We start from the raw sequence: 14,406 nt of genomic DNA, 5'->3' as shown, positions 1-14,406 counted from the left end.
GCTATTCTGTCTCTCACCCCTGTCATTCCCACAGCACCAGAACTGGGAGCCCCAAGAACCCAGAAGAAGAAACGGTTCCAGATTGAGGACGAAGACGAGAGCGACTGAAGACCCAGAAGCGTGGGGCCGAGATAGACCTGACTGCAGGTGGCACGTCTGAGTCAGGCTGGAGGCCCCGGATTTCCCCTTCCTGGGCACAAGCAGTAGAGTCCTGGGCTTCGCTGTGGATTTAGGATCCCGGGTTTTTAGGCAACAGTGTTGGACTCCTCTGCAGTCAGTCCCACTTCTGCCAGTTTCAGCAATGAGCCCGGCAGCCCTCTGGAACCTACGCTTCTCTTCTAGGAACCATTTCTTTTGGCTGCCAGAGCCCCTTAGCAAATGAGAGAAGTGAGTGAATTGCAGAAGCTTCCCTGGACCCACTCATTGTTCTGTCCCTCTAGACTTTGTGCCGGAGCGCGGCCCCAGCCCCCGATGGAGAGCTATACAATGCAGTGGGTGGGGGTGCTGACCATTAGAAGCACTGGATGCCTCTGTCCTCGTTTTCCTTTTTCCTGTGATCACCCCCTATGTACCAGATTGAGCCCAATTCCTGCTGCTGAGGTAGGGGTGGGATGCTGTCATTCTCCAGATGATGAATGTGTGTTGTTTATCCTTGGTATTGAATTAAACATGAACAATTAAAAGTTGTTGATCTCATTCTGAATTGCCAATCTGTCAAAGTTCTACAGCTGCATTTTTGGTGCTGCAAGCCAGGGTTCTAACCCGCTACACCACAGTACTGGATCCTGAAGTGTACTTTTCTGATATGATATAGCCACCACAACTTTCTGTTGATTAGTGTTAACATGGTATAGCTTTCTCCATCCTTCAAGTGAATCTCTTGTGGGAAGCATGCAGTTGGATTTTTTTTCTTTTATCCAGTATGATAGTCTGCATTTTAATTTGGGCGTTTAGTGCATTTATATTTAATATGATTATTCATATTGTTAGATTTAAATCTGTTATCTTACCATTTATTTTCTATGTGTTCCATGCATTCTTTTTTCCCCTTTTCTTTTTCCTGCTCTTGGTTAAACTGAGTATGTTTTACGATTCCATCTTATCTCTGTTGTTGGCTTATTAGCTATAACTCATTGCTTTGGTATTTTGGTTTGTTTTAGGGTTTGAAGTATACATCTTTAACTTATCATAAGTACTTACTGTACAGTGTCAGAAACTTAACAGGGGTTTGGCGCTGTGGCACAGTGGGTTAAAGCTCCAGCCTGCAGTGCCAGCATCTGATATAGATGCTGGTTCGAGTCCTGGCTGCTCCACCTCTGATCTAGCTCCCTGATAACCCACCTGAGAAAGCAACAGAGGATGGCCCAAGTCCTTGGGTCCTTGCACCCATGTGGGAGACCCAGAAGAAGTTCCTGGCTTCTGGCTTCAGACCAGCCCAGCCCTGGCCGTTGTGGCCACTTGGGGAGTGAACCAGCGGATAGAAGACTTTTCTCTCTCCATCTCTACCTCTCTCTGTAACGCTGTCTTTCAAATAAATAAAATAAATTTTTTTTTAAAAAATGGAAAACTTAACATGTGTACTTCCATTTTCCCTCTATGCCATGGTGCTATTGCTACACATTTTATCTTTACATGTTAAACCCTACACTACATAGTTTTTTATTTAAATAGTCAATTCTTTTTTTTTTATCTTTTTTTTTATCTTTTTTTTTTTTTTTTTTTTGACAGGCAGAGTGGACAGTGAGAGAGAGAGACAGAGAAAGGTCTTCCTTTGCCGTTGGTTCACCCTCCAATGGCCGCCGCGGCCGGCGTGCTGCGGCCAGCGCACCGCGCTGATCCGATGGCAGGAGCCAGGAGCCAGGTGCTTTTCCTGGTCTCCCATGGGGTGCAGGGCCCAAGCACCTGGGCCATCCTCCACTGCACTCCCTGGCCACAGCAGAGGGCTGGCCTGGAAGAGGGGCAACCGGGACAGAATCCGGTGCCCCGACCGGGACTAGAACCCGGTGTGCCGGCGCCGCAAGGCGGAGGATTAGCCTAGTGAGCCGTGGCGCCGGCCTTAAATAGTCAATTCTCTCTTAAAAGACATATATTTACCCACATGATTATAATTTCTTATATTGTTCATTCATATATATCCTATTTCTACTGGAAGTCATTTTTCTTCTACCAGAGGAATTTCACTAACATTTCAAGTTGCTGGTGGCGAATTCTTTCAGATTTTGATTTTTTTTTTTTAGGTAAAGTATACCATTTGATCATCTTAAAGTATACAGCTCTGTAGTTTTTAGTACACTCACAGCGTGTGCAGCCATCTCGACTGTCTAATTCCAGAACACTTTCATTGCCCCAGAATAGAAGCCCTGTGTCTGTGGTGTGGATGTGGCAAAGCAGTGAAGCCACTGCTTGGGATGCCCACGTCCCATATCAAGGGTTCCTGGTTCAACACCAGCCTCTCAGCTTCTAATCCTAGGTCCTGCTAGGGCACCAGGGAGGCAGCAAATGGCAGCTCAAGTACTTGGGGCCCTGCCACTCATGGGAGACCTGGGTTGGGTTCTTGCCTCCTGGCCTCAGCCTGGCCCAGGGCCAGCTGAAGTGAGCATTTGGGGAGCAAGCCAACAGACGGGAGATAATATATCTCCCCTCTCCCCTGCCTCGCTTCCTCTCCCTCTTTCCTTGCCTCTGCCTTTCAAATAAATAAAATTCTACCACCTAGGTTTGTAGATCAAACAAGATTGCTTTAGCTGCAGCAGCTGCTGACCATACAAGAATAAAATACACACTGCTTGCACTCCCAGAGTGCATCCCCTCCCCTTTATTTCTGACCCAGACTCTTAAAATAGCTGACTTGCTAGAGTTCTTCCCTTCAGTCTTTCTTCTCTCTGGTTCATTTCCATTCTGCTTGCAGGGTTTTTTCATAAAACATGGTTCTGGTGCAGGCATTTAGCACGGCGGTTAAGATGCCACTTGGAGCCCCTGTGTCACATAGCAGAGTGCCTGGGTTCAAGTCCCAAGTATGCTGCCACTCCAGTTTCCTGCTGATGCTCACCCTGGCAGGCAGCAGTGATGGCTCAGATAGCTGGGTTTCTGCCACCCTCACGGGTGACCCAGATTGAGTTCTGGGCTTCTGGCTTTGTCTAGGCCTAGACCCAGCTGTTGTGGGCATTTGGAGAGTGAACCAGCAGATAGAAAATCTCTCTCAGTGTGCCTATCTCTATATCTCTGCCTTTCAAAAAAAAAAGTGGAAGCAAATAAATTATTCTCATTATATAATCGTGCTACTTAACAGCACTTGGTATTTCACACTTCTTCCAGGACAGAGACCAGAAACAGGCTCTGCCTGAGCTAAGCCAGCCAGTCTTCGTAGCCTCCCTGCCATGCCTGATTCTACCCACATTTCACATTGTTGCCACCCTCGGCTATTTCCGGCAATACAGAGCAGACCTTCCCATGCTGCCAAGCTGCTAATTATGCCAGTATCTACTGGAGGACTCTGTCTATCCCTGCCCCATCCTTCAGGAATCAGCTCGGGGGCCTGGCACTGTGCTGTGGCTTAGCTGCCACCTGCAGTGCGAGCGTACCCGATCAGAGTGGCAGTTAAGAGTGATGGCTCGGCCGGCGCCACGGCTCACTAGGCTAATCCTCCGCCTGCGGTGCCAGCATCACATATGGGCGCTGGGTTCTAGTCTCGGTTGCTGCTCTTCTAGTCCAGCTCTCTGCTGTGGCCCAGGAGGGGGAGGAAGGTCCAAGTACTTGGGCCCCTGCACCGACATGGGAGACCAGGTAGAAGCTCCTGGCTCCTGGCTTCGGATCGGCACAGCGCCGGCTGTAATGGCCATTTGGGGAGTGAACCAACGGAAGGAAGATCTTTCTCTGTCTCTCTCACTGTCTAGCTCTACCTGTCAAATAAAATAAAAGTGATGGCTCAAGTAGTTGGGTCCCTGCCACCCATGTGGGAGGCCTGGGTTGAGTTCTGGGCTCCTGAATTTGGCCCGGCCCAGCCCCAGCCATTAAGGCCATTTGGGAAGTGAACTAACAGATGGAAAGATCTCTCTCCCTCACTCCCTTATCACTGCCTTTCAAATAAAGAAATCTTTTTTTCAAAAAAGAATGAGCTCGGGGCAGGGGTTTAGCGTAGCAGTTAAGATGCTGTTAGGCCACATACATCCCATGTTGGAGTGCCTGGCTTCAATTCCTGGCTTCAGCTTCCTGCTACTGCAGACCCTGAGACACACAGGTGATGGCTCAAGTAGCTGAGTTCCTGCCACCCATGTGGTTGAGTTCACAGCTTCTAGCTTCAGCCTAGGCCAGCCCCTGCCATTGCAGGCATTTGAAAAATAAGCCAGCAGATGGGACCTCTGTCTTTGTGTCTCTTTGACTCTCAAGTAAAATGTTTAAAAAGACAAAGGCCGGCGCCGTGGCTCACTAGGCTAATCCTCCACCTCGCGGCGCCGGATTCTGTCCCGGTTGCCCCTCTTCCAGGCCAGCTCTCTGCTGTGGCCAGGGAGTGCAGTGGAGGATGACCCAAGTGCTTGGGCCCTGCACCCCATGGGAGACCAGGAGAAGCACCTGGCTCCTGCCTTTGGATCAGCGCGGTGCGCCGGCCCCAGTGCACCGGCCATTGGAGGGTGAACCAACAGCAAAGGAAGACCTTTCTCTCTGTCTCTCTCTCTCTGTCCACTCTGCCTGTCCAAAAAAAAAAAAAAAAAAAACCAACAACAACAACAAAGAATCAGCCCAGATGTGGTTTAGTTTTGTGACCCTGCACTCCAGAGCACAAGTGATCACTTACAGCTCAGCTTTGGTTGTGCCCCTCATAAAGTACAGCGTTTCATTTTGTTCTTTATTCCCTGCCCGTAGACTTTGAATTCCTCTAAAGCAAGTCTTGGGATGTTTATGTTCCAAGGGTACATTCATTAACATGTCCACGTAACACACACACATGCTTCTCAACCTGTGGTGGGCTGCATCCTGATAAACTGATGGTAAGTTGAAAACATCTCTGTTTAAAACACATTTTCTAGGGGCTGGCACTGTGGTGCAGCAGGTTAAGCCACCACCTGCAGTGCCAGCATCCCATACAGGTGCCTCTTTGAGTCCCATCTGTTCTACTTCCCATCCAGCTCCCTGCTAATGTGCCTGGGAAAACAGCAGAAGATGGCCCAAGCCCCTGGACTCCTGCCATTCACATGGGGGACCCAGAAGAACCTTCTGCTCCTGGCTTTGGCCTGGCCAGCCCCAGTCATTGCAGCCATTTGGGGAGTGAACCAGCAGATGGAAGATTTTTCTGTCTCCCTCTCTCTCTAACTCTTTCAAATAAATAAAACTTTTTTTAAAAAAGATACTTTAAAAAATGTTTTTACTATCCCTAAACATACTCACTTAACCCATTTTACCTTACATCAGCCTATGACTTGCAAAATTAGCTAACACAGAGTCTATTTCAAAATAAAGGATTAGATATCTTTTGGAGAATATGGTAGGATGCAAACTACAAAAACATCTAGAAAACCCTGGTAACTTGGCACATTGCATAGTACATGTTGTTCACGTGGCTGGCTGGGAGCTGTGTCCACTGCCACTCCCTACATCACCAGAGAGAACTCTGCCATAGCAGAGAGCTGGATTAGAAGAGGAGCAGCCGGGACTCGAACCGGTACCCATATCGGATGCCGCCGCTTCAAGCCAGGGCATTAACCCGCTGTGCCACAGCACTGGCCCCAGAATGCATATAGCTTTCCTGCCATCATTATGTCAAACCACTGGAAGTTGAGAGCCATCTATATGTGTATTCAGGGCCTTCTATGCAGGAGTCACTGTGCTGGACATTGGACACTGATTGGGAGTGACTACCCAAAGGCTGGAGAGACATGAATAAAGCCAGAGTTAATGCCAACAACCTGCAGATCTCAAGGCTGTTCCTGGGGTGAGTATTTAGATTAATGTAGATTTAATTAGTATTTAGATTAAAAGATGCTGGCTAGGACACACGTGTCCCATATAAGAATGTCTGGATTTGGGGCCTGTGTTGTGGCACAGCAGGCTAAGCCCCTCTTAGAACTGGCATTCCATCCCATCATGGAGTGCCAGGTTGAGTTCTGGCTGCTCCACTTCCAATCCAGCTTCCTGCTAGTGTACCTGAGAAGGCAGCAAATGATAGCTGAAGTACTAGGTTTCCTGTCATCCATGTGAGAGACCAGGATGGAATTTTTGGCCCCTGGTTTCACCCTGGGCCAATTAAAAAGAAATTAAATTAAATTAAAAAGAAAAAAAACTAGCCCAATACCCCATTTGTGACAACTGCTGGGCCCTGATGGGGAACAGGTAGAAGTTGAGGGCAAGAGCAAAGGTAGGAAGTCTGAATGGGGGCACCTGCCCTTGTCTTCATCCTGCTTTCACTCTACATCTAAGTCCTGGAGACAAACTCACCACTGCTTCCTCTGCCCCTACCATAGTTGCATATTCGGTTTCTCTTCTTCGTAATTTCTATAGCACCAGAGTTGGAAATTCTATGCCTCTCAAAAGCTGGTTTCAAATTGAGGAAGTTGACACCAACTGAAAAACCAGAAGCTTCATGGTAAACAGAGGCCCACTTACAGACGACTGCAAGTCAGACATGGGAGAACCAGGGCAGGCATGTGGTGCAGCGGTTCAGTTGCTGCTTGGGTGTCTGCACCCCATACCATATCTGGAGAACTTTTGGTTCAAGTCTTGTCTCCTCCACTGCCAATCCAGCTTCCTGCTAATACACGTCCTAGCGGGCAGCAGTTGTTGGCTCAAGTAGTTGGGCCCCTGCACCCATGTGGGAGCCGTGGAAGAAGCTCCTGGCTCCTGGCTTCCGCCTGGTTCAGCTCTGGCTGTTGTGGCCATCTGGGAAGTGATCCAGTGAATGGAAGTGCCATCTCACTATCGTGCGCGCACTCTCTCTGTCTTTGCAACTCTTTCAAATAAATAAATACATTTTTAAAAGAAAATAAAATTAATGTTGCTGCCTTTTGCCTCCCTCTTCCCCTTAGAGGGACTTTTCCTGATCCAAGTTTAGGTCTAGGAAAAATGCTTAGGGTGACTGGGACATGGGCCAGGAAAAGCAGGAGCCCCAAAAGAAGACAGTCGGCTTGGGTGAAGGTGAGCGGGACAAAGTCTGGGGCCAGCAGGGGTAGATAAATATTTGTGAATGTTTGCAGTTTGCAGAGGGCATCAGCTGTTTGGACTGGGGTAAAGAAGTGAGATCTAGAAAGCAGCCATCAGGCTGGGGAAGCACCGCGGAGAGGCGTGCTGGCAGCATCTCCTGGCTTGATCTTCCCACAATCAGTGAGGACCACCCACAGTCTTTAAGGAGGGCGGGAGAGGTGAAGCACGTCCAGGGTAAGTGAGGTTTCCAAGGGCTGAGGCACTTCCGGGCTCTGGCTCGTCCCTGGGTGTCTCCATCCTGAGCCTCGCCCCACTCACCAGCCTGGGCACTGCTTCTTTCCAGCTGGGCCGTTCTCCGTCCCACCATGATCCGGGTTGTGTCGCTCCTCTGCTGTGTCCTGCTGTCCCCAGTGGCTGCCTTTCCAAGAAATGCCCAGAATGGAGCCCTGACCTCCCCGCCGTCTGTCACAGAGAATGGGCCTCAGCCAAGCACGCTCCCCAGGCGGAATCCTCTCCCAGATCCCAGGGCCTGCCAGGATCTCCTGCACATGGTCCCCTCCTTAGCCCCTCTGCCTGAGCACCTGTCCAAGATAGCGCTGAGGGTGGCCCTGGAGGAGGCTGGCTGCCTGGCGGAAGCCCGCAACCTGCAGCTTCAGCTCACCAGGATGGGCGCAAAGGACATCACCGAGACTCTCATCCAGCAGAGTCAGGAGCGCAGGGAGGAGGGCGGGATCAGCAGCACGCAGGTCATTCTGAGGGATCTGGGGGGCTCCCCAGGGGAGCTAAGGCGGGCCCGGCGCTCAGCTCCCCTTCCTGAGGCGTGTTCCTCCCGATACGGGTGGGTGCTCCACGACACCTCGGAGCTGATCGCGGAGTTTGCTGAGAAGCTCCCTGCCACCGAGCTGGCAGCAAAGCTGAAGACGGCTGCCCTCAACGTCACCCAGAAGTGCACGCAAGAGTCTTGGGAGCAATTGGAAGAAGTGCTCAAAGAGCTGATAAGAAGCCCTGAAGTGAGGAACTACACAATGCCTTTAGAAGAGCAGACAGGCTTTGCCATTCGAATCATGTACATGTGGAAGCGTTTTATAGTGGACATGATAAAGGAATTTTTCCAGACTTATTTTGGATAGGGAGGGCCTCCTAGCATCACCTTTACTTTCTCGATGTTTCTGACAGGCCTGTGTATAGGGAGAGTTTAGGACAGATGTTTGTTCTTCATTTGATCCCACTGTGACCGTAACCAGCCTTGCTCCTCTCTTAGTAGGTCCTAGCCCCTATTTCTTCTCCCAGTTTCTCTTCCTTCCAGTTGTTAAATACTGCGGACTGATTATGTACCATGCATGAAGCCTGTTGTGATCTCCCCGTTCATCTGCCTTGTACTTTGTAGTTCCCCAGCCTGCCGCTGGAGCTTGCTTACATGAATGTTTTTAACTGCGAAGAAGAAATAAATACCTGTTTGCATGTCAGAATCATGGTTGTCTGGTCTCTTGAGTCTGGATCTCTGGGGATCCCTTTTGTGAGCCCTAGGTGGAAGTTGGCAGGGACACATAGGAGGTGTGTGCATCCTCTGAGGCTGAAGGTTCGAGCAGTCATTACAAATTGGCAAATACCTGTGGAGATCATGTCCCTTACTGATCATCAGGGAAAGCGATTCCCATCCCCCACCCCCACGGGGCAGGGAACTGGGCACAGGGCCTGCACCCATCCAAACAGTCTCACTTCTCACTCATGGGGCTGCATGGTAATGCAGGGAAGTGGAGCAGAGGAGGGCTCTGCTGATCTGGTATGGGGAGACCAAGAAAACAAAATTGAGTCTCATTCCTATTTCCTGATGAGGACACAAAGGCTGGGTGATTAGCACAACCATTAAGTCACCTGCTTGAGACACCACATCCCACATCAGAGTGCCTGGGTTTGAGTTTCCGCTCTGCTGCCAACTCCAGCTTCCTGCTAATGCTCACCCCTGGAGTCAGCTGATGATGGTTCAAATACTTGAGTCCCCACCACCCTCATGGGAGACCCAGATGAAGTCCCTGGCTGCAGGTTTTACCATGGCCCAGCCCCAGCTGTTATAGGCATTTGGACAGTGAACCAGGGCATTGAAGATCTCTCTCTGTTTCTCTTTCTTTCAAATAAAATGAAAATAAAGAGATGCTTTAAAAAAATAAAAAGGAACACAAGCTGAGAGCTGATGGGTGAGACTCCTCTAACCGAGCCCTGGTTCCTTTCAGACAGAGCCCCAGGGGAACGGTTTGAGTGTCGTCTTCTGTGCTGGCACAGTCTGATCAGCTGAGCGTCACCTGAAACCCACCATGACCTGCCCCTCTTCTGCCTCCCACGGTTGTCATGTCATGTGAAACCCAAAGTCCTTGGTGCCTTTCTCTTCATCTCTGAAGATCCAGTCACCCTCCTGGCTCTTGGTTATGGTGAAGTAACACCTTGACAGTAGGGACTCCATTTTGAAGAACCTGAGACTCCATTCTGGGTAGGTGCCCCCACCCCCACACCCTACCCCCACACCCTGAGACTCTAGTCTGAAACTATGATCTGAAACAGTTAAACAACAGAAGTCCACTAGAGCACACTTGGCAGAGCATAGAAACCCCCTAGGATGATTGCTCAAGCTTGGAAGTGGATAGGCTGCTCCTGGGTTAATGATAAAAATGTAATTTGTCTATGTCCTACATATGATTAAAACCAATACCTGGATTAATGTCAAGATTATAATTATAGCCGGCGCCGTGGCTCAATAGGCTAATCCTCCACCTGCGCCGCCAGCACACCGGGTTCTAGTCCTGGTCTGGGCGGCGGTTCTGTCCCAGTTGCTCCTCTTCCAGTCCAGCTCTCTCCTGTGGCCCAGGAAGGCAGTGGAGGATGGCCCAAGTCCTTGGGCCCTGTACCCGCATGGGAGACCAGGAGAAGCACCTGGCTCCTGGCTTCGGATCAGAGCAGTGCGCCGGCCGCAGCGGCCATTGAGGGGTGAACCAACGGAAAAGGAAGACCTTTCTCTCTGTCTCTCTCACTGTCCACTCTGTCAAAAAAAAAATTAATTAAAAAAGATTATAATTAAGATTGTTAAGATTGTAACTGGTAATGTCAGTTAGGAAAGCCCCCGATTCCTCTTGCAGCATGCATGTTTTTGGTAGTGAAATCGATTGATCTCATTCTCCTTTCGTTTGGCAGTGAGGACAGATGGCACACAGCTCCTGTAGCCCGAGTTCCAGGATGCCTCCTGCAGGGAGCTGAGGTAAAACATTTCCTGTCAGCCCCCGCCCCGCCCTGAAAGGCCCTGAAAGGCCCTGAAAGGGCCTGAAGCCCTTTTGGACATGGCCAAGCACACCTCATGGCACAAGAGGCCCCGACCTCCAGGTGTGCCGGGTTGAGAAGTCCTTTCCCTGGAAAGCACCCAAGGCGATCGTGGTCACAGACAGGGTGGGGAGTGACGACCTCACCACTGTGACCAACAGCACTTCTGAAACAGCAGCAGCTACCTGAGCACCAACATTCCCGGTGCCTGTGACGGCAGTTAATCCTCTGCCTGCAGTGCTGGCATCCCATATAGTCGCTGTTCGAGTCCCATCTGCTCCACTTCCCATCTAGCTCTCTGCTATGGCCTGGGGAAGCAGCAGAAGTTGGCCTAAGTGCTTGGGCCCCTGCATCTGCATGGGAGACCTGGAAGAAGCTGCAGGCTCCTGGCTTCAGATCGTCCCAGCTCCAGCCATTGCAGCCATTTGAGGAGTGAACCAGCAAATGGAAGAACTCTCTCTCTCCCTCTGCCTTCCAAAGAAATAAATAAATCTTTAAAAAAAAAAAAAAAAAGAAATGTTTTTATTGGGGCTGGCATTGTGGCCTGCAACCTGGGAAGGCAGCTGAAGAGGGTTCAAGTACTAGAGCCCCTGCCACCACATGGGAGCCGCAAATGAAGTTCCTGGCTCCTGACTTTGACCTGGCCCAGCCCTGGCTGTTGTGGCCATTTGAGGAGCAAACCAGCACATGGAAGATCTCTCTGTTTCTCTCTGTTGATCTGCCTTCAAAAAAAATAAATAAATATTTTTTTAAAAATAAAAAGAAATAGGGGCTGGTGGAATGTATTGTGGTACAACAGTTAAGCTGCCACTTGGGATTCCTGTGTCCTGTATCAGAGACACTGGTTTGAGTTCCGGCTACTCAGCAATTCCAATCCAGCTTCTTGCTGGAAGATATCGCTCTCTGTGTCTCATTCTGCCTTTCAAATAAATAAAAAGAAAAATATTTATTTATTTATTTATTTATTTGAAATTCAGTTAGGGGAGTGAGGGGAAGAGAGAGAGAGAGGGAGAAAGAGAGAGGTCTTCCATCCGATGGTTCACTCCCCAATTGGCTGTAACGGCCGGAGCTGTGCCGATCCAAAGCCAGGAGCCAGGAGCTTCTTCCGGGTCTCCCACATGGGTGCAGGGGTCCCATACAGGTTGCTAGCGCTTCAGGCCAGGACGTTAACCCACTGAGCCACAGCACTGTCCCCGAGAGAGAGAGAGAGAGAGATCTTTCATTTGCTGTTTCACTCTCCAAATGGCTGCCACAGCCATGGCTAAGCCAGGCCAAAGCCAGAGCCTAGAACTGCATCCAAGTCTCCCAAAAGGATGGCAGAGGCCCTGGCACTTGGGCCATCTGCTGCTTCCCCAGGCACATTAGCAAGGAGCTGGATCACAAGTGGAGTAGCCAGGACTGGAACCGGCACTCTGATGTGGGATGCCAGCATCACAAGCGGCAGCTGCCCCACCAGCCCCTATTTCTTCTCTTCCACCTTTCTTCTCTTTAAATCATCAAATATTGTGCATTTAGCATGTGCTATGCATAGGAGGTTATTTTAACCTTTTCTCATCCACCTTCCCTGAACTTCCTAAGTACCCAACCTGATGCTATAGTTTGCTAACTTAATTTTTAAACTGAAAAATAAGAGAATCATAAACATTAAATTGCTCCTAATTCTGAGTCTCCCTGGCTTCTGTCAGGAGCTTAGAGTGGAAACGTGGCAGGGGCAGATAGCAGACACCGAAGAACAAGGTCTCAGGTACTGACGGTGAGTGTGTGACCAGGGGACAAGGTCTGAACACCCGATAGAAATGAGCAAATATTTGTAGAGATTGCATTCCTTACTGATAACGGGGGAAAGCAAATACCCCCTTCCTCACGGGACAGAGAATTGGGCAGAATGGGAGCAACCAGCCTATCAAGGCAGTCTCAATTATCAGTGACTGGGCTGTGTGGTGATGTGGGGCCCCTATAAGTGGGTGGACGTAAAACAGAGGAAGCCCCTGGTGACCTGAACAGAGGGGAGACCATGTGGGAGCACCGGGGTTGACTTTTCTACTTCTAGGTCTTTATGTGAAAAGAAGTGTGGAGGTAAGTGGTGGATGAGCGTCCACTGAGTGTTGGGTTCCTTTCGCACCACGGCTGGTACAGAAAACGTCTGCACGGTCTCTGTCTCTCCCCTTTGCAGAGAACTCCGCTCCAGACATGTGGGGCCTCAGATTCGTCATGGTGCCAGTGGAGCTGCTTCTCTGCTACCTCTTGCTGCACTCTGTGGATGCCACTCTCCATGCAAAGCCGACAAATGTCTCAAAGCACCTTCCCTCATCCTCCCAGTCGCCCTCCTCAGGCTCCTTGTCCTGCCAGACCCTGCTCCCAAAGTCCCTGCCTGGCTTCAACCACTTGGCCCCTCTACCTAAGTTCCTGGTAGGCCTGGCTCTAAGGAGCGCCCTGGATAAAGTGGGCTGCCAGGCTGAAGCACGGGCCGTGCAACGGCAGCTCCACCACTGGGGCGGTGTGAATGCCACCCAGATCCTCATCCACCATCTTCAAGAGCTCCAGGAAGGCGGAACCACAGAGAGGCGAGTGTCCGTGGAAGCCCTGGCCTCTGCCCTGCAGCTGTTAGCCCAGGAGCAGGCAGGCCCAGAGCGGGCCCGACGCTCCCTCCCCCGTGAGAACTGTGAGAATGAGCGGGAGCAAGGTGTGTACAGCATTGTCCGGCTCTTGCCGGGAGTGGGAACCTACTACAACCTGGGCACAGCTTTGTATTATGCTGCTCATAACTGCTCTGACAAGGCCCATGAACGGGGCCAGGATGGGGCCATAGATTTGGGTTATGACCTTCTGATGGCCATGGCTGGGCTGTCAGGGGGGCCCATGGGTCTAGCCATCAGTGCTGCACTTAAGCCCGCACTAAAGGCCGGGGTTCAGAAGCTGATTCAGTATTATCACAGTGAGAAAGAGGCAAACACTCCTCCACCAGAGACTGGCACTGACAGCTTGGGAGGCTTCTTGGATGTGAGTGATTTGGAGGAAACAACCCCCACAGATCCTCTGGGCTCAGAAATGCTGAATTCAGCTCCCTACAGGCAGTGGGAGGTTTTCAACAGCTATGACTCATATCCTGAGGCTGGGAACCTTGTGATATAAAAGAAGGGGGTAACCACAGAATGAATAAATCTGACACGTTGTGTATTCTGACACGTTGTGCATGTGTGCATGTGTTCAAACCCCAAATTCAAAAGTATTACCTTGGAGGAAAGCAGTGCAAGATTTATGCATTTGTTTGAAAGGCAGAGTTATGGGGGGAGAGAGGCAGAGAGAGAATCTCCCATTCACTGGTTCATTCCCCAAACGGTCATCTCGGCTGCAGCTGGACCAGGTCAAAGCCAGGAGCTTCATCCAGGTCTCCCAGGTGGGTGCAGGGGCCCAGGCCATCCTCTGCTGCTTTGTCAAGGGCATTAGCAGGGAGCGCGGAGGCCGGCGTTGCAGACAACGGCTTGATCCACTACGCCACAACGCGGGCCCCAAAACGTAGGAAATTAAAAGGATTCTGCTTTGAGCCCAAGCGCCTCTCGTTAGTGCCTGCGATCACTGACTTGTAACTCCTTTCTGGAAACTCGGTTTTTAAATGTCTAAGGTGGGAATAATTTTCACCTGCAGAGTTTTTTCCAGTGGAAACTGACAATCAGGGTACCGACAATAAATTGTTTATTATTTGGGATTCATTACCTCAGTGTGTCCCTTCCACTCCCAAAGAGTTAAACTTCTGGTTCCACCACTTCCGGTCGAGTTTTTAGTGCTTCCAGAATTCTCAAGATGGTTTCGGTTCTCCAGCCCCGGCGCGGGTTCTCGAAAATCAGCTGTTTTGAGTCCCCGGCTGTTCCGCTCATTGGACTCCTCCCCGTCGCGGGCGCGGGGTGGGACCTACTTGGGCGTCTTGACCAATCACTGGAACTGTAGGTGTGGTTCTGGCGCAGTTTGTTCCGC

The 14,406-nt window shown here is 50.4% G+C and overlaps 3 protein-coding genes and 1 long non-coding RNA gene across 9 annotated transcripts in view; 3 read left to right on the top strand and 1 right to left on the bottom strand.

Annotated features, from left to right (window-relative positions):
• The window catches only part of TIMELESS (timeless circadian regulator), a 32,812-nt gene extending 32,116 nt beyond the window's left edge, over positions 1-696 (top strand). For all 4 annotated transcript variants that reach the window (XM_051832818.3, XM_089308549.1, XM_051832823.3 and 1 more), the window contains one exon: positions 35-696. In XM_051832818.3, coding sequence (XP_051688778.1) covers positions 35-108 — 74 coding nt within the window. In that variant the 3' untranslated portion in view covers positions 109-696. The remainder of the gene's footprint in view (positions 1-34) is intronic.
• Positions 697-7,240: 6,544 nt separating this feature from the next.
• LOC100344979 (apolipoprotein F) lies at positions 7,241-8,597 on the top strand. The gene is made up of 2 exons (XM_008256668.5): positions 7,241-7,362; positions 7,472-8,597. The coding sequence occupies exon 2, from the start codon at positions 7,494-7,496 to the stop codon at positions 8,256-8,258; it is 765 nt and encodes a 254-aa protein (XP_008254890.3). The 5' UTR covers positions 7,241-7,362; positions 7,472-7,493; the 3' UTR covers positions 8,259-8,597.
• A 762-nt stretch (positions 8,598-9,359) lies between these two features.
• Positions 9,360-13,617, top strand: APOF (apolipoprotein F). Of its 3 annotated transcripts, none has more exons than XM_070052408.2 (3): positions 9,360-9,613; positions 10,312-10,375; positions 12,608-13,617. In XM_070052408.2, the coding sequence occupies exon 3, from the start codon at positions 12,625-12,627 to the stop codon at positions 13,564-13,566; it is 942 nt and encodes a 313-aa protein (XP_069908509.1). In that variant the 5' UTR covers positions 9,360-9,613; positions 10,312-10,375; positions 12,608-12,624; the 3' UTR covers positions 13,567-13,617. The 3 variants fall into 3 exon arrangements, with proteins under 3 accessions (XP_069908509.1, XP_089164652.1, XP_051688709.1); XM_089308526.1 differs by lacking the exon at positions 9,360-9,613 and adding an exon at positions 9,905-10,107; XM_051832749.3 differs by lacking the exons at positions 9,360-9,613; positions 10,312-10,375 and adding an exon at positions 12,419-12,510.
• Positions 11,380-14,331, bottom strand: LOC138844362 (uncharacterized). Its single transcript, XR_011380097.1, has 2 exons — positions 14,149-14,331; positions 11,380-11,621 (listed from the first exon to the last, which is right to left on the bottom strand). It is a non-coding gene; the product is annotated as an uncharacterized LOC138844362 (long non-coding RNA).
• Positions 14,332-14,406: the final 75 nt, after the last annotated feature.

Source organism: Oryctolagus cuniculus, chromosome 11 (genome assembly GCF_051225735.1).
Source record: "Oryctolagus cuniculus isolate XC-2025 breed Fujian yellow rabbit chromosome 11, ASM5122573v1, whole genome shotgun sequence".
Lineage (NCBI taxonomy): Eukaryota > Metazoa > Chordata > Mammalia > Lagomorpha > Leporidae > Oryctolagus > Oryctolagus cuniculus.
The sequence above is the reverse complement of the archived record's forward strand: the minus strand, read 5'-3'. Positions and strand labels throughout refer to the sequence as shown.

Bases quoted from the DNA above. Each gene is read 5' to 3' on its own strand.
- LOC100344979 (XM_008256668.5), top strand. From the start codon at position 7,494: ATGATCCGGGTTGTGTCGCTCCTCTGCTGTGTCCTGCTGTCCCCAGTG.
- APOF (XM_070052408.2), top strand. From the start codon at position 12,625: ATGTGGGGCCTCAGATTCGTCATGGTGCCAGTGGAGCTGCTTCTCTGC.